This window comes from Psilocybe cubensis, chromosome 11, assembly GCF_017499595.1.
Source record: "Psilocybe cubensis strain MGC-MH-2018 chromosome 11, whole genome shotgun sequence".
Lineage (NCBI taxonomy): Eukaryota > Fungi > Basidiomycota > Agaricomycetes > Agaricales > Agrocybaceae > Psilocybe > Psilocybe cubensis.
This window is the reverse complement of record NC_063009.1, coordinates 2,121,166-2,144,044: the sequence shown is the minus strand read 5'-3', so window position 1 is coordinate 2,144,044 and position 22,879 is coordinate 2,121,166. Positions and strand designations below refer to the sequence as shown.

The 22,879-nt window shown below is 47.2% G+C and overlaps 6 protein-coding genes across 6 annotated transcripts; 3 read left to right on the top strand and 3 right to left on the bottom strand.

The window, feature by feature from the left end:
- Positions 1 to 280: 280 nt before the first annotated feature.
- Positions 281 to 2,177, top strand: JR316_0011769 (ADP-ribosylation factor-binding protein GGA2; the record flags this gene model as incomplete). Its single annotated transcript, XM_047897414.1, has 5 exons — positions 281 to 432; positions 518 to 887; positions 935 to 1,213; positions 1,262 to 1,346; positions 1,408 to 2,177. 5 exons carry the CDS (start codon positions 281 to 283, stop codon positions 2,175 to 2,177), a joined length of 1,656 nt encoding a protein of 551 aa, XP_047743823.1.
- Positions 2,178 to 2,284: 107 nt separating this feature from the next.
- JR316_0011768 (UDP-glycosyltransferase 74G1) lies at positions 2,285 to 6,611 on the bottom strand (the record flags this gene model as incomplete). The annotated part of the gene is made up of 13 exons (XM_047897413.1): positions 2,285 to 2,675; positions 2,729 to 2,799; positions 2,850 to 2,969; positions 3,023 to 3,109; positions 3,191 to 3,413; positions 3,475 to 3,524; positions 3,591 to 3,671; positions 3,732 to 3,935; positions 4,004 to 4,175; positions 4,242 to 4,315; positions 4,453 to 4,558; positions 5,433 to 5,562; positions 5,621 to 6,611. The coding sequence occupies 13 exons, from the start codon at positions 6,609 to 6,611 to the stop codon at positions 2,285 to 2,287; spliced, it is 2,700 nt and encodes an 899-aa protein (XP_047743822.1).
- A 745-nt stretch (positions 6,612 to 7,356) lies between these two features.
- JR316_0011767 (uncharacterized protein) lies at positions 7,357 to 9,162 on the top strand (the record flags this gene model as incomplete). The annotated part of the gene is made up of 3 exons (XM_047897412.1): positions 7,357 to 7,619; positions 7,669 to 8,755; positions 8,821 to 9,162. The coding sequence occupies 3 exons, from the start codon at positions 7,357 to 7,359 to the stop codon at positions 9,160 to 9,162; spliced, it is 1,692 nt and encodes a 563-aa protein (XP_047743821.1).
- Positions 9,163 to 9,303: 141 nt separating this feature from the next.
- JR316_0011766 (UDP-glycosyltransferase 84A1) lies at positions 9,304 to 11,496 on the bottom strand (the record flags this gene model as incomplete). Its single annotated transcript, XM_047897411.1, has 11 exons — positions 9,304 to 9,634; positions 9,693 to 9,763; positions 9,823 to 9,942; positions 9,997 to 10,083; positions 10,146 to 10,368; positions 10,436 to 10,482; positions 10,540 to 10,620; positions 10,683 to 10,868; positions 10,942 to 11,113; positions 11,189 to 11,354; positions 11,436 to 11,496. 11 exons carry the CDS (start codon positions 11,494 to 11,496, stop codon positions 9,304 to 9,306), a joined length of 1,545 nt encoding a protein of 514 aa, XP_047743820.1.
- Positions 11,497 to 14,108: 2,612 nt separating this feature from the next.
- Positions 14,109 to 19,960, top strand: JR316_0011765 (uncharacterized protein; the record flags this gene model as incomplete). Its single annotated transcript, XM_047897410.1, has 6 exons — positions 14,109 to 14,934; positions 14,999 to 16,283; positions 16,360 to 19,204; positions 19,262 to 19,435; positions 19,500 to 19,555; positions 19,612 to 19,960. The coding sequence occupies 6 exons, from the start codon at positions 14,109 to 14,111 to the stop codon at positions 19,958 to 19,960; spliced, it is 5,535 nt and encodes a 1,844-aa protein (XP_047743819.1).
- Positions 19,961 to 20,820: 860 nt separating this feature from the next.
- Positions 20,821 to 22,879, bottom strand: JR316_0011764 (uncharacterized protein; the record flags this gene model as incomplete). The annotated part of the gene is made up of 2 exons (XM_047897409.1): positions 20,821 to 22,631; positions 22,693 to 22,879. The coding sequence occupies 2 exons, from the start codon at positions 22,877 to 22,879 to the stop codon at positions 20,821 to 20,823; spliced, it is 1,998 nt and encodes a 665-aa protein (XP_047743818.1).

Genomic DNA, 22,879 nt, shown 5'->3' with positions numbered 1-22,879 from the left:
TGCCTACAGTAGTGTCTAAGAACGTCGCAACCGCATCATGAGTTCGTACGAGTTCTTCGGTGTTGTTGATAATGGCACGGACGAAAGAGGCATGGACAGCCACTTGGCCACGACCGCGCACCGGAATTTGCCACGAGACCACCCCGACCAGCTGCTTTGCTCTTACAGTCACTTGATTACGCACAACGAGCTCATTGAGCCCATCGATCTCTCTATTACTCATTGTCTACAAGGAGAGGAACAACCTATTGGCGCAGAAGAACACCGATAGATATCTACGATGTTGCACAGCCCGACGGGACCCTCGAGTTGGTTAAGAGTGTCGCCTCTCGAGGTACTCATCACTCGTGCCTGCGAGCCGTCGTTGCATGAGCCCAACTATGCTCTGCATCTGGAGGTTGCAGAGTATATCAATCAGAAAAAGGCTAACAAGTAAGTCTTTAGCGATAAATCACCATGTATGCGCACCACTGATTATGTGTTCGCCTCCCAATGATACTTTGTTCTTTGAAACCAGCCCCCGAGAAGCAGCAATGATGTTAGCGCGTCTTGCAAATCACCGAAACCCTCATGTTGCTATACTGGCGCTTTCGCTTCTCGACACTCTCGTTCAATCATGTGGATACCCTTTCCACCTCCAGGTATCCACCAAAGAGTTCTTGAACGAACTCGTTCGCCGCTTCCCCGAACGCCCGCCACCCTTTCCTGGTCCGGTCATGTCAAGGATCTTGGAGTTGATAAATGGATGGAAAGAGGGTATATGTGTCGAGAGTCGCTGGAAGGAAGATTTGGGCAACATCAGAGATATGCATAGGCTCCTGACATTCAAGGGCTACAGGTTTAGAGATGCACCACGGGCCTCAAATGCCGCTGCCAATGCAACTGCTGTGAGTGCAACATCTACACATGTTAATGCATTCTGACTTGTGTATAGAATCTTAAATCTGCTGAAGAGCTTGAAGAGGAAGATCGCGCTGCGCAGTCCGCTAAGCTGCAAGAGCTCATAAGACGTGGCACCCCTCGCGATCTAGCTGCTGCTCAAGAATTGATGAAATCGCTAGCTGGTGCCAACCCCGATGCAAAGCCTGACTATCGCTCGCAAGCTCTAACAGAGCTTAACAAGCTCGAGCAAAAAGTTATTTTACTGAATGAAATGCTTGATAACGTGGATGCTGAGCGAGGCGAACGATTTGTTACAGGGGATGCTTATGATGTAAGATATCTCTGTTAAATATTTGGCATTCTCTGATTGGAGATCCAGCAAGTATCATCGATACTTATAACAGCCAGGCCGAAGCTGCAAAAATGGATTTCAGATGCTGAAACTGAAGATCCTGAATCACTTGGTATGTATAATAAAACTAATGTTTCAATTATTGATGCTTCAAAACTCAACTGTATTTTAAGATACCTTCCTTCAAATAAATGACCAAATCAACACCGTCCTATCTCGATACGAGGCTTTCAAGAAAGGCGACTATACCTTTGCATCTAACCCTATACCCCAGGAACTAAGTAACGGAGGCTCCAGTTCCAATGCTGGGGTATCGTTGATTGATTTTGATGACGCTGCACCGTCAACAAGCAGTCAACCTGTTTCTAACGACCTTTCTGGCCTCTTCTCGTCGCCGCCTATCCAACCTTTACAGCAGCAACCTCTATCAGTGGGTGGGTCATTTGGGTTGCAACAGCAACAACAGCAACAACCATTCCAAACCCACTCGCCCACTCCTCTGTTCCACAACGGGGCAGGCTTTGTTCGCCCAGCATCCATGTCACCACCAAATGCGCAGTCAGCAACCCCTCCTGCATCAATTGTTTTGCCAGGAACACCGCAGCCTGCCCCTTCGCAGCTACACATGCCATCTCAGTCTCCTAATTACTTCAGCAATCCAGTAAATACCGGGAAAGCACCAATCTATTCCGGTATGGGCATGACCCCAGGAACGACAGTGGGGGGAGTGGGGTTCGGTGGCATGGGAGGGCAGCCTCAGCAACCCTTTGGGTCGTTTGGTCTTAATCCTCAGCCACAACCACATGTGCAATTCCACGCTCAACAGCCAATTCAGCCAACACAAACGTCCAACACTGCATCTACGTCGTCATCCGGAACTGCGGCCCCTGCAGCTGGTCAACAAGCAAAGGATCCATTCGCCGATCTAGCTGGACTCTTTTGATGGTGCTTGCAGGTGAAAGGATTGAGTTTGTAGGCATACGGTCTGATATTTATACGAATTAAAGTCATTTTTTTTTCTTTCTCTATCCTGTGTTGTCATTGTTATCCTTATCTAAGCAGATTTTGAAGGCACGTTTTGCATATGTCTCCGTTCTGCAGGGGTCTACATGATATTTCGTGTCCATGCTTCATCAAGAATGCACGTAGTTCTTTCCTGCCAGCACCTTCGTCGCCCCATGCTTTTGCAAGCTTCGCTTTCAGAGCTTCGGAGTTTCTTCTTAGTTCGGCTCCTCTTAACCCACGACAAGCATCAATGACTTCACGAATCTCGGCACCTACAGCTGCGCGCATCCCTTTGGCTTTCCTCCCGTTCCGACGCAGCAGAGGCTTCATGCCATGTTCTCCAGTCCTGACTTCGACTAGCTCAAATGCGACATTGAGATTTTCGCTCATATGTGCAGCAGCGATCGGTTGGTCAGCTTCGAAAGGCCAACAGATCCTATGCATGGTCATGTTCAGCCGCCAGCTATATCACACTGATGATAAATTTACATTGGAATCCCACTTCCAAGCGCCTCCAGAACGCTATTTTGTCCACCATGTGTCATGAACCAGCCGGTGGCCTAGAATAGTCCGTTCAGAGATAGATGCCTTACAATTCTGATGAACACACCGGATGGTCTAAGATATATTGCTGTGGGACCCATTTTGAGATTAGCCCAATTCCTGTCGCTTGAACTTTTTGCACGAGGTTTTCCGATATTTTAGCAAAAGGCGATGCGTGCGTAATAATCTGATTTCTAGTTGGTGTATTGGCCTTCAGAGAGGCAGAAAAGCAATACCTACAAAAGGAAATTTTTTCTCCACCAGCGCTTCTATGACTTCCTCAATGTAACCATGCACTGTTGGCCAGAAGATTGTCCCGAAAGAAATCTAAGCACTCAGACGTACGGTGAACGATCACTTTCGTAAGCGCTGTTGGATATTTTTAGAATGTATATACGAAACACCTACGAGAAGAACCGAATTCTCGTCATAGTTCTCTTGCGCATGCAGAAGAAAATCGCGAGCGGCTGCATAGAGAGATTCATCTACTGTCTTCTTAGATGAGAGAAAAGGGCCGATAACGTGCACTTCTTTCTGCTGCGTTGAAAACCAAGATTTGAAGGCGGCTAGAGACTCTTCCTCGAAGGCATGTGCAGACGTTGAAAATATTGCATCGCACTCCTTAAGGCCTCTGTAAAATATTTTTTGTAGATACATCAGCAGCAATATCTGAATATGACAGTATGACTGACGCTTCAGCAGCAATGACGATTTCAACCCATTGTGGCGCATTGAAGGGGAGCTAAAACAGGCGGATGTGTACTCAATGAAAGGTTAAGATATAGTAGAATGAATCCGTTATATTTACCAGCTGAGGGAAGAACTCCCAGTCATACATGGCCGGTGCTCCTGGAACATTCACTATTGTGCCATCTGTACGCTTATACACCTTCCAATCCGTAACAACGTCAGTCGTGCATCTTCGAAGGGACAGGATAGCCAGACTTACGATATCACCTACTTCTGTGGCTGCAAGCCCCGTACGTTTCATTTCCTCTTCAATCCTGGCGGTGAAACCCACGTCAGAACCCCCAAGTCTGGTGGGACCAAATATGTGGCTGATGTGAGCTATATGGCCTGTCACCCATGCCACGATGGGTATGGCTCTTCCGGAAACAGCGCGAGTGGCTAGCATTTGTTGATGAGCAAAGAACTAAATAAATATATCACAATTAGTCAATTGTGTTCGAGTGTATACATGCACTTGCTAGATATACCTACATCGAGAATAACAACATCAGGCTTGCATACGGCGTCAAAAATCTGTGCTGTCATCGAGCAAGTTATCGGCCTGGAATTCCACAAATCACGGTATATGGTCTCGTAGCTTCGAATAAGGGGATCGAGAAGACTGAACAAGTTTGATGAATCTGATTTGAATGTACTCAAAATCCTAATAAACCATGGAAAGTTAACATCAGGTTTGACTTGCTACATATTTGTCCCAGTACGAACACACCTCAGTCTTCTTCTAATTGTTTCGTCGTTATCAATACAACCGCAAAGCTCGGTTGATATTGTGGCTTTTGCTTGCTGCAGAAGGCTTGGAGTAAGTAACAAAGTCACAATCACATTTTTGTTTTCCTGGACGAGTTGTGCTGCTAAAATGCAAAAAGGTTTGGCATGGCCTAGCAAAAAATTGTGTCAATTTTGCATATGGTTTTACTGACGTAGTAGTCTGGTGGCATATACATACCCCAGGCTGGGACACAAGAGAACAGCAAGTGGACGTCTGTGCTGGACGGCGTACCAGATGGCATTGTGATATAAGGAGGTCTTATCAATTAGGAGAAAAATTTAATGGCTGGTTGATTTCTATCTTATACCAAAATATGTTTCCCATATTGGGGGTAGTGAGACGGGTAGCGGGGACATCAAAGTACTTCTATTTTGATATAAACCATCGCTTGGCGAAGCCTTTTATTGACGATGAAGCTTGAAGCTTTGAAGGCCTACTGCCAGTTGAAAGTTTGAGAAGTATATTTAGTTTCGTCTATGTAATCGTTGGATGGACTAAGCGATAATTCACGGCCATTTGTCACTATAGTATCGAACTAATGTTCCATGAGTGCTGCATAATCAGTTTTATGAGATATACTTCGAAAACTCCGAGTCTTCGATGGGCGAACACTAATAGATCTGTAAAATATTCTGTAAACTACGTCAAGAATGCGTCAGTCAAAAAAATTATCGCCTATTTCGATGATGGGAACGATCCAAAAGGTGACTGCTAGGCAGGAATTCTGTCCTACAATTTTTCTGGATTTCGAAGCCAGAACAAAAAAAATCAAGCTTGTCGACCAAGAAAACATCCAAATACCCTACTAACACCCAAATAGGTGCACATGTACACCATGTTACACTACTATAGCCTACAAAATCAAGACAATATGAAGACATTCAACATAAATACATCTGCGAGAAATCATGAAGATATCAGGTACTTGCTATCAGTTCCTACAGCGGGACATGTTTCCAGACTTCCGGGAACGGGTACCAGCTTGGTTGGATTTCATGCAAATCAATCGTGCCATCAGAGAGGCGCTTGATATCAAAGTCCAACCATCGGTCTTCGTATCTATGGCTTCCTGTCCTCATACGATATTGAAATCCAATCCTGCGAAGGGTTGGGGCTCGAGAAGAAAGATACTTTGCGCATTCAATGCGGTCTTCGCGTTGTTGGAGGATTTCTGTGTCATAGTCAAGCTCTACATCGTCATGTTGGCAAAACACCATGCCAACGCGCAGTTGTTCGATATGTTGATACTTTTGTAGAGCATCTCCAAATTTAATCTACGTTCTGGTTAGGCCATGATAGGAAAGCAGGATGATAGCCACTTGCCCATTCCTCTGTCATATCCATGTATAGATCTGAAGGCCCATCTCGATATCCGCATATTTCTACCTCGAGATTTTCCAGCAAAGGGCAAACCGTGCCCAATTTAGAGATTAGTGATGGAGTTATTCCGCACTCCACCATGACTCTGAGAACTTTCAGACGCTTCCCGCTACCCGTAGTTTCTAAATCTGCCAGCAAAGAACGTGTTTCCTCCTCACCCCTGGCAATCGGCACACGCGGGTGATTGATGACAGCTATGAGCGCCAGACCTTCCAAAGACGTAAAGTACTTGAAGGCCGAGTCCAAGCTACACACGTTTGATGCAGCGAAGTATTTTATCTGTCCAAAAACAGTTGGTTCGGAAACATGCTGGACAGAACGAGCAGCATATTCGGCATCACGCCCAGGCTCGACTATACGGAAACAGGGTCGTTGATTGCTGTGGATGTTCCGCGCTGGGCTTGCCAGTGCTTTGTTGAACAGTACACGTAGATCCCAGAGCTTGGGCATCCTCCCGACGACGTCTGCAAGATTCGTGGAATCCGGGATGGCTTCGGGTCCTGTGAGTACGAGTGTCTCCAAATTAGGCCACCAGGTGCCATTGAAGTCATGGAGGGAACAATAACTCCCAGAGATCTGAATGTACTTCAACGACTCTGGTTTCGCAAGACAGAAGATATTTACAAGTGCCCATCCAGGCATGATGCGCGGGAAAAATCCCCCGTTGCTGGTATCAGTTGAGTGTCGTTTTCTGTAAGAACGAGTATAATAGACAATATCGTGGTATTTTTTGTCGAAAGGACCTTCGCCCACCCTGTTCGTCTCGCCGACGGGAACGAAAGATAGTCGATCGAGGTTGAACGCAGATGGCAATGTGCTAGGGGAGAGACCAGCTTTGATTGGTGTATCTAAAACTCTCAGATCCTTGATGGTGGAGCAACCGACAATGGCAAGCATGAATGATTTAGGAGGATAAAATGGGCATGTCATTTGGAATGTGTGGAGTCTAGACATGAGTGGGAGCGCTTTCTCGAGTTTGTCCAATTGCTTTGGTAGATATCCTTCGACTTGATGTATAGTTCCCCAAGCTGGAGGAGATAAATCAGGCCAATAATCAGGCCAATCTAATATAAAAGTCCTGGAAACTCAACTGTGAGACGAATGCAAACCGACAACCCAAATTCGTACTTGAAATGAGGCCAAAGACATTCTGGAAAAAAGTGCAACCCCACTTCGCTATCGTGCTTCAAAGGATGTGGCCACTTCACCAAGGAGAACAACTGCGGTCGACTGACGAAATTGAATTCTCGAGAAACAAGGCCCAGACTACGAAGAGTGACTTGTCTGTCCTTGCTGTCGAAAGTGCAGACTTCGGCGATTATATGCTCGATAACGTCGAGATTGAGTTGCGCCATGATAGTGAGACAGAAGATTTAGAGTGTTTCTCCGGACTCTGAGCTATGTCTGAGCTCTACGGGCAGAACAAGCTATGAATTCGTTTTACGACTGAAGAACATGATGGTCGACAAAATAGAATCGAAATAGAACAAATTGTTTGTCATCAGTCGGCATTATGTATATCGGCCGACCTCTTCGGGCATTAAAACTCAGTTTTGTTCTCAGATACAAGTCCGATCTCTAACATTAAACGTGGGGACTCGCCGACTCGGATGTGAACATGAACCATGCAGCTGTATCAAAGGTAATCGATGTGTTGATCTCTATATGGGTGCTAATGCTTATACTTAATAGCAACTCAGAAACGGCTACAGGTGCCCAACTTGACCTTGATGTTATCGGCAAAATTGTGCATTATATCACATTTTTCAGCGACAGGGAAAAACGAACTACTCTACGAAGCATGTCCGAACTTTCCCGCGACTTTCGTTATGCTACTAAACCCTTGTTATTCTCATCTGTTACATGGCCTTTGTCAAAGCACCAAGACGCTGGATCTGGATACAGCTTTCCTCCAGAGATATTATGGCCATACTTTCAGTGTGTTACCCGTTTGAGTGTTTTTTTAATCATCTAATAGTAATTCAAGGACTTTTATATTGGACTGGCCTGACGACTGGCGTGATGATTCTCTTGACATTATAGATAAAGGACTTCTATACTTAACCGGATCTCACTTCCCTAAGGACCTGGTAAAACTCGAACAAGCACTCCCCAAGATGGAAAACATGCAAACCTTTCGTATAACATGCCCATTTTACCTACCCGACTCCCTATATCTTGCCATATTACGATCAACTAGTATCAAGGACTTGCAAATTCTTGATACACCTTTCAAGAACGGTCCTCCTCCAAACAGTGTACCATCTAATTTCAATGTTCAAAGACTTTCCTTCACCCCTGTCGGCGAAACTAACCGAGTGGGGGAGGGTCCGGTTGATCGAAGATATCGTAACATGATCTATTATACCCGTCCGTACCGCAAAAACTATTGGGATCACATTGGAGACCTATTTCACTCCCGAAGTGTACTTGGATGGGTCCGTGGAACGATATTTCGCTTAGCCTGTATAGAGACGCTGACCTATCTGCACGTCTCTGGGAGGTATTGTTGGGTGGAGGACCTTATTGAACTATGGTGGCCTAGTCTTGAAACATTAATTTTGACGGGATTAGAGTCCGTATCATACCGTACTTCACTAGCTGACATTGTTGGAAGCATGCCTAAGCTAGAAGACCTGCGGGTCCTCTTCAACGAACTAAGACCGTCCGGTGCTAGACGGAAGCTTGGGTTTAAAATTGCGCCACATGCCAGACATAGATCTCGACCAACAATCTTTTCAACCATCAGACACTTCGCGGCGTCAACCACAGCGTGCAACATGGACTCAGCTTTGCAGTTCTTCTATAATTTGGAATCCCTAGCTTTAATAGCTATCGCAAAACACCCATCTCTTCCTATCGCGTATAGTCTGGAATATGTGGACAGCCTGTTGGACCATATGGAAGTAACCGGTTGCTCAAAACATCTCAAGGTTCTCAGGATTATGTTGGAGGATGAACCATCTCCGGTGCTTTATCGTCGAATAGCAGTGGTATGTCCGATGCTTGAGAGCCTTGAGGTTGAAATATGTGGATATCATGCCAGGGCAGAAGAGGGACATATTGGTAGATGGGTGAGTATTGCAGTATTGCTATTGCATCAATGGTTCATCCGCTTTACTTTTATAATTTTGGTTAGAAAGAATATGAATATGCATTTGAAAGATATGAGCATATTCAGCGCCTCCGAATAGCCATTCCATTCCAAGAGGCTTATGTGTACCACAAGGATGCCGTCGATCCAAATGATTGTATGAAGGAGCCACGCCGCCAACTCGGATTGCATCTAGCTAGCAGGCTCCATACTCTTTCCAGCGTTGGGTTTGAATACCGTATGCAGGTGGAAAGTCACAAATTTGAAGATAGGTGGTTGGACTTTAGCATTCAACGCATTTGGGACGGATCTATAGAGCTCCACGAACTGGAACAATCCTGGTATCCGTTCCCAGAGGTCTGGACAACGGTTCCACTGGATGATTAATCGGCGGAAACGTACTTCAGATTTTGATTTTTATGGTATGCCTTTCACATGCTCTAGGATTATGTACACTGAAGTAAATTGTTCCTGAATCAACTTGATTTCGTATTCATACATGTTTATACATGGCCCAACTCAATTTGCCTAAGAAATATCAAGGCCAAACTTCTCCACAAAGGCCCTGAACTCTTTTCTGCTCACACCATTTTCTGTCCAAGCTTCTGCGAACTTGGCTTTAATGGCCTGGGCATTTCTACGAAGCTCGTCTCCCTTCTCACTGCGGCACGCATCGATGACCTCTCTAATTTCAACACCAACGGCCTCTCGTGTCCCTTTGGCCTGGCGTCCGTTCCTGAGCAAAGGTTTCATTCCATTTGCTCCAGTTCGTACTTCGATTAGCTCGAAAGCAACTTTCAGGTTTTCTGTCATATGTGCTGCAGCTACGGGCTGGTCCGCCTCAAAAGGCCAGCAGATTCTACAGGCAAAAAATACAGTCAGCGTCAAAAATACACAGGGGTAGTACTAGTACCTACACAGGAATTCCACTTCCGAGTGTCTCAATCACGCTGTTGTGCCCGCCATGAGTCATGAACCAGCCGGTAGCCTTGCAAAAAACATTAGATCAGCCGTGGAACATGCAAAATCTCGTGAGAATGAACATACTGGGTGGCTGAGGATATATTGTTGAGGAACCCATTTTGAGATTAAACCCAGGCCTGTAGCCTTGATTTTTTCAATCAACGCATCGGACATCTTTGCCCAGGGCGATGCATAACTTAGAATCTACAGCACGTTGATTGATGAATGAGAAAAGAGAAAAAAAGCTCTGAGACTCACGAAGGGGAATTTCTTTTCGATCAATGCTTCAATCACCTCTTCGATGTAGCTTTGCTCTGCGGTCCAAAAGATAGTGCCAAAAGAGATCTAATTGTATACCGTCAGGTTGGCATGAGACAACAGATGCAAGTAGGTCTTAAAAAACATACCAAAAGGACAGAGTTTTTGCCGTATTTGGCATATGCGTTGTCGAGGAAATCCTTTGTCTCTGTGCTACCGGGAGAATCTTTAACTGTTGCGTTGGATAGAATAGGCCCAATAACATAAGCTTCTTTCGAGGTGCTAGCAAACCAAGATTTAAACGCTAGAATTGACTCCTCTTCGAAACCGTATGCCGTCGTCGCAAATACTGCATCGGATTCCTTGAGACCTCTGGAGTCGAACATATTTAATCATCACACGCCGCTCTATTCCCTTAGATAGATTGCTGAGCACTTACCCTTGGGCAGTTTTGATGATTTCAGTGAGAGGAACTTCGAGCAGAAGCTGAATAAAAATGGCGGTGAGATATGAAGTAAAGGATCAATATCAGTTAGCTCTTACCGTCTGTGGGAAGACTTCCCAGTCGTACATATCAGGCACTCCCGCGATCTTGGATATCTTTCCTTCTGTTTGATGATAAACCTAAACAGTCATAAGTATTCCCAGAGCTGATACGAGAAAATTGGAAGTTATAATTGACGTACCGAGTCCCCAATTTCTTGTGGAGTTTTACCAGTGCGTGCCACCTCCGCTTCAACTCGATCCCAAAGGTCCTCAAACGCTCCTCCATGGCTAGCAGGCCCAAACAAGCGAAGAGAATGCGATACATGTCCAGTCACCCACGTAACAATAGGTACTTTTTTGCCAGTGATGGCGCGCGTGGCTAACATCTGGTGGTATGCAAAGAACTGATAAAAGGTCAGGTTTTGTCGGGAGGCAATGATGCCAACAAATATTGCTCACGTCGAGAACAACAATGTCAGGGGTCGATACTGCTTCGAAAACTTTCCCAGTAATAGCACAAGTGATAGGTTTGGACGCCACAAGTGTTCCATAGGTTTTAGCATAAGTCTCAACAAGAGGTTTGAGCATGCTGAACAAATCAGGCGAGTCTGGCTTGAAAGTTGAGAGAAGTCTGTATAATGCACATCAGTGAGAAATCCTGCTCTCGACATCATTTGTATTTATCTGGCTCTGCGAAACGACATACCTGATACGTTTTCGAGTCTCATCAGATGCATTCAAAAAATCTAACTCGGTATTTATCAGCGTCTCAGCTTTATCCAGCAGATTCGGCGCGAGAATCAGAGTGATGACAACATTCTCGTTCTCTTCGACCAGACGAGTTGCCAATACGCAGAAAGATTTTGCGTGTCCTACAGAGGTCCAAGAGGCGAGGAACGGTCAGCTTCTGAATGGGGCATATCGACTCGAAGTGTGAACGGAGAGCAACTCACCCCACGCTGGAAACGCGGAGAATACGAAGTGAACTGTCTTCTTGGTCGCAGTGGTTGCCATTGTGGGTGAAGAGTTGGTTCGGAATGTTGATTTGCTTTATAGATTTTATAACCCCCATATTATGATCCAGATGTTGCCGGCGCCTCTCTTAGACCGAGAACCCCTAGCGCACGCGTCCGCACAATCTGATATATTCGCACAAATCTGTAGTTGCCAACCAAATACATATAACGTGTTGATGAGTAATACCGCCCAAGATCTATCAGCACTGCAAGCTGCACTTACCACATGTTATGGGTCCAACTTTGAACATCTTAAAAGTGCTGCATTTCCACCACCGAAAAAGGTCTTCTTCGGGAAAAAAAATGAGGTCGAGGTTATTGTGAATGAGATTTGGATGCTTGCAAAGGTGGAGAACATCTATAGTGAATACGATGCACGGCCTGTCAGAACTAAGATTTTCAGCCATGCGAGCTCTTGATGAGCGCATCAGGAGGCCCTCAGCCGAGTACAGCTTTAGTACGTAATGATTTCAGGGACGCGGGGTATCAGTAGATCAGTGTTTAAAGCCCTGAATCCCCTGATACTATAATTGTCGGAGTTGATCATGATGAGCCTTGAACTAATCTCAAGCAATGACATTGAACATCATGTTCCATTTCATCGAGAATGATTTTTGTCCCAAGTGAGGAATGGTAGAAAATGCTATTTTTTTCAAAAACAGCAAATTGCGCCCCATGATGATGGTCTTCAGTTTCTTTTCGTTGTGCTGGCGCTTGGTCGGAAAGAGTTAACCGCCGTTATTGCTGCTAAATTTCTAACAATAGTTACTGTCAAACCCATCAGCTGCAGCCTCCAATCTGAGTATCGTATTCGCAATGAGCAAAGATGCGATTATCATTAGCGTGTTATTGAAAAAATCGGACCGTCAATCATGAAACTTACAAAAGCCATGAGAGTTGACCGCATGTTTGCGGATAAAGTTTTTCATTATCGTAAGATGAATTCATGCAGACCTAATGCGTCCCTTTTTGCAGACTAAGACGAGGCATAGTGGATATTTATATCACTAGCAAAACAAAATGAGGCATTGAACATGAGAATTTTTTCAAGAAATAACCGTACGTTGGTAGTTCCTAACGCACGCGAAGGACAATTGTACGATTTTTTTGGGAACGCAAGGCTGTGTTAAAAGAAACATGGAGTGAAACCGTGTCCAGGACGCCTCATGCATGCCGAATGGAGAATCGTTATTAGAACGATGCCAGCGTACGATACTGAAGGAAATTGCACTGGGACATTTGAGATTTTGAAGGTGTACTGCTGCGCCATAGAAAGAGGACGCATACATTTCAGAACCAGATACCAGAGATGTTTTGACTTGATGATGTCTAATTAGGGACCCGATTTAATTTCGAAGGTCGACTGTGTACTTCATCCGTGATGAAGAGTGCATGCAGGCGAAAAAGAGGCAACTTGGCATCGACCATTCAGTTCGGTGAACTTGAAGAGACACTGCTGGGTGATAAGCATATCATTTTGATGCTTGGGTTCGTGTATGTGTCGTGACCTCATCGTTTCTTGTCAAACATGTCGAAATGTGGATCGGAAGGATTGAAATTATGTTCAAAGGCCAGATTCCGGACCTCTATCAACCATCATTAAAAAGCAGAGGTATGAGAACAAATGGTGACGGTGACTGGGTACCCTGCGTATGGGCATGGCGACATCCGCGTAGGCTTGTGAGTATACTGCAAAGGGTGTTCTTGATCACAATAGAATGGCTGATTGGGATTTGGAAGCGATGGTTCATTCGACCAGTTTGCACATAGGGATGTTTCTTCCTCAGAGGTGGTAGACACTTCAAGTGTTGACTGGCAGATGCCGGAACGGAAGTTGCTAATCGGCATGTCGATATGACCCCATACTAACTAGTGAGATCGTGAGCTCAAATTGCGTATGAATGAACTGAAACTTGCCTAGTTAAGCTTCTAACGGAGCCCTTTGTACTTTGGATTTGGTCACAATAATTCCGTGCGATGGCGAGCAGATGTAGGTTAATGAACAGAGATGGGGTCATGAGCCTCTATCTCAAGAGTCTCCTGTCCACGTCTTTCTCCTTGAGATAAGAGACTTGATCCAGTCGGACGGGCTACATGGACCAGACGTTTGGACGGTGTCTTTATTTAGGCATGTACCTGGCGTGCTGTGTCCAACTGGTTGGTGCTGAAGTCCCCTAGCCTCTGTAGCGTGCGTTTGTACGCTTTTCTTAACGGTTCTAAGCTCTAGTTGTCGGGGTGACTTGACGGCGAAGGTGGTACAAAAGAAAGGAGGACAATCAGGAGAGGAAGAGCAAATTTGATTCGGTGCTACTTCCATGTGAAGTTCCCACGGGGTTATTATTTCCTGCAAAACTGGTGTGCTTCAATTTTGCTTTTGGTCCTGAACAAGTATCAGTGAATCTTCTGGCCTCCTACGCTACCCCATTGTCTCTAATCGATTGTTTCCGTAGCTTCTAGGATAGCTGGAACCGAGGGGGGAGACATTTTGTATATCGGAGGCCCAAAATAGCCAAATCAAGGTCTCATTTGTCACGGGCAACGGTCGGCACTCGGTGAGGCCACTGCCTCACAAAGGGCACCGTTCACAAGGGCATCTTTCTTTCAACGGTCATGTCCTCCAACTGCCCTCCCCAATTACAACTCTCCATTCAACCAAATACGACAACATTCAAGACATCCTTTGAGCAGTTTGGTTTTCACCTGGACAGCCCTGTTGGTGGAACAGACGCCGGCGGTAGTGCCGCAGACACCGGGAACGAGCGCAACAAACGAGCACGGAGTTCCAGTAGTCTTTCCCAGAGCAGCGACACCTCGGATGCTTCACGAAACACAGCTTCTACTTTGGCATCAGGGTCCGGTTCCAGTTCAGAGAGTTCAAGGGCGGAGTCCTCTGCAATTACGAATGAATTCCCAGTTATTTTGCCCACAGCACGCTCCACAATTGACCCGCCCCCCAGGCTGCCTACGCCTGTGATTCAGGACATTGACATGGCTGAAGTTTTGCCAGAGAACGATCATGAATCGACTGGTGCGCCGTTACCGTCTCCGCAACAGACTGAGGACAACTTTCGATTGTCTATGGCGAGGTTCAATGCTTTTGAGAGTGAAATAGCTCTTCTGCGCGGGTCGCAGCCACTTTCTCCTTCTCGAACCCGCTCACCAACGCCTCCTCCAACCCTACCACCCTTGAGTATTGTGTCATCGTCCGATCAACATGTTCATCAACATCAAACCACATATCATCTACCCAGAGCCACCCCTCCAGACTTAAATTTCTTTCGACATCTTCCTCCAAGATCACCTTCACCATTCTTAGATCATTTCCTCAATGAGACTGAGAGCACTCCAAGCATAATATCTGACGATGTCGCGGGTGGTGAAGAGATATCTGCTGGTGAGCATCATGACCTACAAGAGGGCTCTTCTTTCCAAAATGGTGTGTTCTTCTTGTATGACCCATTGATTCTGAAATACAAATTTATCGGACTTGGTAATTATAGCCATGTACCACTTAAGAACAAATTCACAACCTACATCTGCGCTTCGTCGTGATCAAAATCAACAGCGCCCTCTCAGAGGCGCCGATGAATCGGCTGAAGACGATAATCAGGTTTTCAGTGGGTTTCGTGACAGGTTAAATACAGCCCTTCAGCGCTTAAGGCCGGCGTCGCCGCTTGTTCCAGGATTAGAAGACTCTGTGGATGGTGTTGGGAACGAAGTTGAGGAGCAGGCCCTGCAGGAAATGGAAGACGAAGCTGATGGAATCGAGGGTGAAACGCGAAATTCCGAACAAGACACATCAGCCTCCAGTTATCGATCTACAGTGCATATCCTTCCACCAGATCCTCCAACACTACCTCCCATCCCCCCGATTGCTGCAGACACTGACGCCGATGACTGGCACGAACGCCCATTGATTGACGATTCCATGGAGACATATATTCCTTCATCAGCGCCTAGCCAGGGTGAATTGGAAGTGAGAGCTAGGAGGGAGGCGGCAATGCAACGAAATGTTCGGCACTTCTTATCTTTATCATCTTCGAGCATTTCCGGATTGTCTCCACCTTCTTCCTCCTCTTCTTCGATCTCGGGTAACCCAAGTCTAAGAGATTTACCTCTTCCGTCGCCTATTTTGCGGGATTTGCATAGCTGGATGCAAGAGCGGGGCCCGTTTGGGGAAAGTTCGACAGGCGATGCCTCAAATACGTCTACACCCGAACGACTTGCTGCTTCCGCAACCGTTTCGCAGAGCAATGCAACAAATTCGCATGCCGATCAACGCCAACCTATACCTACGGGAGCACAACCGTCACAGTTGAGCACAAGCTCAGGTGGCGTAGCCAGAGTAAATGAATGGAACGCTTATAGTAGTTTCTCACCTACATCAGCGTCTGGTTCTAGCGGGCGTGCTTCGGCTGAAGGATCGTCGTCGTCAGCATCGGTATCAGGAACTGCTCAAGAACCGACCGGGAGCAGTTCATTCACCACAATGGACACTTCGAGCAGCAATTCAGATTCGCTCGCCAATACGACATCGGTTTCGTCCAGCCGTAACACCACGGATGAAGCGGCTGTTAGGAGCCTCGATCATGGGGTTGGCGTAGGGTTAGGGTTTGGACCCGGGTCTGCTCGCCCGATGCCGTCTGTAATGAGCAGTGGTCAGAGCCCAACGCCGAGCCGGAATGAGGCTTCAGATTCGGAGCAAACACCACGCAACGATTCCTCCACCCTAACGTCAACGGCCAATGGGCTCGGTCAACCCCCAATTCAGAGACCAATCACGAGGTGAGTACAGATTTTTGTCAATCTTTCTAGGATATTTTGGCCTTGCTCAATTGACATCACACTGGGTTCTTCGTAGGGTTTCCTCTGGAAGTTGGCCAAGCTGGGCGAGGGAAAGCGGAATGGGTCCGTTGCCCGATCTTGATTTGGATTTTTCATCCATGGCTGGTACGGCAGGGTCATCGTTGTCCTCGCCGTCGATGTCTGATGACTGGCGTTCGGATGCATTCACCGCAGCGCCACCAGGTGATCGGCCTGCAGCTGTCCGCGGCTCGCCGCCTACTACTACTACCAGCATTTCTCTCGACGATTCCTTCCTCGAATCCACCATGACCTCTCTCGACATTTTTCCAACGACTGCTGCACCTGGACCTGGGCCTAGGCCAGTAAATCCATCTAATTCCGCTAACAATTTCCGCCAGGCCTGGTCTGAGCTGCACGCATCCCCATCCTCTTCATCCTCGTCTTCACATGAACATCAACACTTGCTGCTCTCTAGACTGCGTCATTGTCCACACAATCCACGATGTGTGTACATACCTGGAGCGCAATCGAGTCATACCGGTGCCGGTTCTTCAACAACCCCCAATCCGTCCACGTCTGAGTTCCAAAGGCCACACGTAGAGCCCCGAAGAAGACTCGATGCTGACAGGCACCAGGAACAACATCGACGATGGCTCATGGACAGCGATTCGGACTCTGACAGTATTCCTCTTCCCAATCGGATACCATCCAATTCCACGTCTCTGCTCAACCGTCTCCATAACATAAACAGGGCCATGGACTCGACAATTCCAAACCCATCTCAGTATCGCCGTCTATCTTCCTCGGCTGTACGCACAGAGTCGAATCAACCTCAACCAAACATACCGCACCCACGATTACGGACTTCCCATTCGCATGCAAGGTTGGGTTCAACGACGTCGCTCGCATCAGAAACAGCGTCTGAGAGGCGCAGACTCGATGATCATGCAGCAATTGCCAGAGCGAGAGCAATCCGCGCCCTATCCAGCGGCTCACGGGCACTCGATGCAGAGTCTGCAGCCAATGCGGCCAACACGAGGTCTGGAGTGGTTGACGATGGCGAAGTCGATGAACGAGGTTTAAGGCGCGTTCAGGAAGCATGGGACGAGATTCGCGCCATGCACAGGCAGTTGCACCGTAATGTTTCAGGAGACAGGTCGCAAAATGCGGAGATGAATGCGAGCGACACGAGGTCGTCGTTTGATAGACTGGTGCAGAACGCGTGGCAGAGCCTTGACAACCCTGATATATCACTATCTTCACCGGAGGATGAACATTCAGCTTGGCTTGCTAGGAGCCCTCCGACGCCTACTACAACTGCACCATCCGCAGCTAGCGAAGACGTAGATATGTCGTTTACGGGCGGTGCAGATGCGCATGACGCCTATTGGAGAACCTTTCTTCGCGAATTGGGAATCGAGAATCCTTTTGATCCTGGACATCGCCCGTCGTCATCAATTAACCAAAATCGAAGAGAAGGTCGGGGGACCGACCCCTATGGTCTGGGTTGGCCCGACATCGCCTTGAACAACGACAATCGCTCCTCTGGTACCGCCTCTTCTTCGACCTCTCCGACTGATGAAGGTTCGCCATTCACTTCAATAAGGATGTCGCCGTACGCGACGCTGGCGGAACGCAATCTACCGACATTTTCAACGAGAGATGCATCGGATGCTAACATCGACAGTCAGCCGAGACGGTACCCATTCACCAATTACGGTCGTATCCCATCTCTTCCTTCTCCTGATTTAGGTAGCAGTTTCAGCGCCGAGCAGGCCGCGCAAACCGTGTTAGCATCTGGGCTTTTAACATCGCGACATCTTTCTGGTATGTTGAACAGGAATTCGAACTTTGCGACGCCTGGCAATCACGGTATTGGGCCATCACACTATCAACATCAATCTGCTGCACCGTCAAATTCCATTCCAAACGGCAATCACCCTCGACATGTTAGACCACCGCGGCATGTCCCTCTCGCTGCTGCACACGTACCTCCAACTGAACCTGCACCGGAATGGGAATCGATGATGGATACTACTGAAGACAATTCCACTGACAATGGCCTCTTCGCAAGCATGCTGGAAGATCGCGAGCATATTGCACAATTGACCGCAAGACATCAGGCTCGCATTGCAAATCTGCGACGTGCAAACAACTTAGCGGAGTTTGCGCCTGGACCGTTCCGCAACACTCTCCAACACAGTCTTGACCAACACCATGCTAGCCGCCGTCGAGTTGGAGTTGCCCCATCCATACCTCCTTCCATCCCTCCTCTTTCTTTTGAAGATAACAATCTTGCCTCGTTGAGGAATCCAGGTCCATCCTCAGATCTTCGTACTCCTGAAGAAGGTGGCCTCAGTCCCATTGGCATACCTTTCCAGACAGGCAGAGAAATGCCTGCCAGGCGCGAACCAATCCGACCACCTCGACCTGGTCCACCTGCCGCTCCTGATGCATATTCTCACCCCGCAACGTCTCGCTCGTTTGCATCCGCAAGAGCAGAAGCACACCGAGCTCGAGCTCAGAATGAGCTGTTTCTGCTGAATCGGCAGATGCGTATGGAAGCTTCCAGGTCAGGTGATCCTTCCACTCAAAGAGGCAGCGCTGCCAACAGCAGCCTTGACTTGGGTGATATGGAACCAGCCCCTTTTCGCCGTCAAACAATTGAGGCGATGCGCAATCGCTATCGATCCCGCTATGGAACCGTTGCTGAGAACTTAGCCCACGCCAATCGTTCACCTGTGTACCCTGGTCCTTTGGATGAAGAGGAAATGATGCGAGACGCTGCGACATTTTCAGCACGAGTACGGCGAAACCGCATACAATTCCCTCATGAAATGATCATATTTGCGCGAGGCGGAGGGGCAGCACGGCGAGGGCGACCATTGGGAGATTTCATGGTAAGCAGCACCCCAGTCCTATTTTGCGTTTGAATTGCTTACCTAATTATTGCACAGCGTGATGAGGACTTTGATGAATCGTATGAAAGTCTCTTATCGTTGGCACAGACTTTGGGCGATGTCAAGCCAAGGTCAACGCCAGCTGAGGTCATTGAGAAGATGGAGAAAGCCCAATATAAGGATTGGGCAACAGAGGACAGTGATCAGCGATGTCCGATTTGTTTGGATGATGTATGTCTCGATTATGCATTATTTTTTATCAGCATCCTGACACCCTTGAAGTATAACCCAACAGATCCCGTTCTCAAACTCAGCAACTGTTCCCACTGGCTTCACCAAGAGTGTCTGCAGGTGCGTAAATTTATACAATGATAAAAGCTTTCAAATATTCTAATGTGACTTTCTAGCAATGGCTTCAAACGGCCAATACGTGCCCCGTGTGTCGCAAATCTGTCAGCACCAGTACAGGATTCCGCCGTAGTCATACTCACACCCATCACCATCGAGTTAATCCCTTCGGGGGTTTCGCAAGACGAGAACCTCCTGCTCCTGCTCCTGGTCCGAATCCAGGTTCCAGTGAAGGAGGACCTGCTTCAAACGCAAACGGGGGTAATAACGCGACTCCATCTTCCTCCAATCCAGGTCATCAACGTCAGTATCATCATAGTCATTATCATCATGGCTTCCCTCCGTCGCCATGGAGGCGGGGTCCACCTCCAGCATAATCTACGCATCACCCACACGCCTTCAAAATAATCAACTTCCTAGCATCTGCAACATACGTCTTGGTTCGCGATCATCTCTCTCATCATCTTCATTCCATCTCTCCTTGAAGTTTTTCATCCCATCCATCATCTTTGTCACCATAAAACTATCGCCACTCCTTTCTTTTTCTTCTACATTGTGTCCAACTCTATTCTATTGTAAGTAATTATCTGGATGCATCTTCACAGTTATTGTAAAGCATGACATTTGCATTCGGTCCATCCTGTCTTATCTAAGTTTTTGCTCTTCACTATCGCTTTCCCCTCTTTCTTGTTTCTTTGCCTTCATTCTTCATCCATCCCATCGTTATCTGTTCATGACTCAACCATCCATCATTTTCATTCCATGTACACATCTTATGTCCCAACTGATCATTTGTTTGCTGTGTTATGTTATTTTTTCCTCCCTTCTCTTCAAAAATGATACGTGGCATCCGTTGATACCAGTCGTAGTGGAGAACCCTGCCTTGTACATTGTTATTCACTTCCAAAATTTGCTTGAATAAAACATCACAACACAGATAGTAAGGATAATCAATGAAGATTGTATTGATAGTTACAATGAAAATGAGTATTTGCTGATATTGGAGGAGGTATTGTGCTGTTACATGCGATGAAAATAAAATGATGGTAAAAAGCAGCTCCGCGCAAAAATTGGGATTTTGTAGAAGTGAGTGAGTAGTCCTGACCTAACTAAACCTTGCATACGTTAAAATTAAAAAAGGATCTTCGATGTCGAGTGCCCTGTCGAGAATTGAATAATTGAATGTCATCAGGAAATAAGAGAAAGAAAATAGTAAACTACTAAGTCATACATAACTAATTTAACTCAATAGTGGCGCTGTATGACAGTCAATCGTACTGACGCATGGTCTCCTCGAGCGCGTCCATATCGAATGACATATCGCCGAACGAGGAGTCGCCGTCGCCGTTCGCTGGCTCCGGGAGCACCGGAGATGCTGGAGCAGGTATAGCCACTGGTTCTGCTGCTCGTACAGGTTGGGGTGGTAAAGGTGGATGGTGCGCAGGAGCTGCTTTGTACGCAGGCGCAGGCGGTGGCGCGACTGCCCGAGACCGAGATTGCGGCTGAGGATGTGGCCCGCGATTGCGAGGTGGTGCCTGAGCTGTGCCAGCAGCTTCTGCAAGGGCTTTAGCAATAGCTTCTTCCCTCGCGATACTAGCGGGGGTACGCGGTCTTGTCTTGTGAGACGATGAGGAGGAGGATGATATAGGCGTGCTCGTGTTAAATGAAGTGGACGTAGAGGTGGAAAAGGAGGATGAAGACGAATGAACACGGGCGGTCGGAGAATCGGAGGATGATGTCGAGCTATTGCTGCCTCCTGAAGGTGCACGAGAGGTTGCATAATGTGTCCGGTGAGGTTGATTTTGAGGTTGATTATGCCCCACGGAAGACGTGGATCCTTTCGTCCCAGACGCAGAAGAATTGCTTGTGGAAGATTGCGGTTGAGAGGAGGGCAGAAGTGGAGGCTTAAAGCCCTTTTGTTTAGTGGGTAAAACACCTGACTTCTGCATAGACGGAACCATGCCTGATGCGGGAAATGTATGCGTGCGCCGCATACCTAAAGCAGGTGGTCGCACCTGTTGGCTACCGGCTAAAGGGGTGGAAGAAGGAAATATTGTCTCAACGTCCATCGCTGATGAATCGTACCGTGATTCAGCTTTAGGTGTTTCGTTAATTGAAGATGTTTTCACAGCAATCGGTTGAGGCTGGAGCACGTCATTCCGAGCTTGGGAATGTTCTGAGGATGTCGTTGTGGTTGCTTGTTGCTGGAGGAGGAGAGGATGATATTTAGGTGGTCGAGAACCATGGCCATTATGGTCTTGCTGAGGTAGTTTATGACAGGACTTGGATAGTTGTGAGGAAGATGAGTACAAAGACGTAGAGATTCTCGAGGGTGTTATATTGGAAACAGTTGGGTGTTTGGTCATTGGTGCTGGTGGAGGTGGCATTTTGGCTTGCGAAGGGGTCTTCGTTAATCCAGGCCTAGATAATAGTGGGGACGCGGTATCAGCATGCGAATCGGCCATACTTTTATCGCAATCGTCAACATCCATAAAGCTGCCATCACTCAATGATTTGCTTGCAGTGGATGTGGTTCGTGAAGTTGATCCGATGCTCAGCATATAGCTACGTTCGCTACCCTCCAAGTCTTCTTCATCTGCAGCGCGTCCCTTTCCCTTGTCCATGACTTGGCGCAGACTCTCTATGCGGACTTTCTTGGCTTTTAGTGACTGAGCCTCTGCACTACTCCCAACGCTACCATCTCGTACCCTCTTTTTGGCTTTCTCGATCCGAGAGGGATGGAACGGATCAAGGACACTTCCACGAGAGCGCAATCCAACATTTGCTTCCACACGAGCAGAAACACCTTTCAGAATATCCAAAAACGCAGTCGGGTTCGTTTTGTCAAGAAATGGAATCGTGCTTGATACCGAGGAATCGGTACTAGGTGCCTCAACGGTCGAGCTTTTACGTCGAGCTTTGTATTCAGAAGGGCGAGTTCGAGACGTCAGAGGACGAGAGGATGACAAAGGTTTACTTGAGGAAGCTGATGCAGAAGATACAGGTGGTACTGAGTGATCCGAGGTGGTCAATAACGAAAAACCGGGAATCTGTTCAAAAGAAGATTGGCGTTGCCAAACTATACGGTCCCACATGGTGATAAATGAAAGAGGATGGTGAAAGATACAAGGTAGGCGCACCTCGGGAAGAACTGAAGTTCTCTTTTGAATAGATTGGATCCTTCGCACTAGACTTTATGAGCTGGTTAAGAGCTGGGTTGTGAGACTGCGAACTCTGCCACTTGACGTAGTTCTGCGCCACTGTCCCCACTGAGATTTCATCTTCTGAGAGCGATTCTTGGTCAAAAGCAGGGCTCATAAAGTCCAT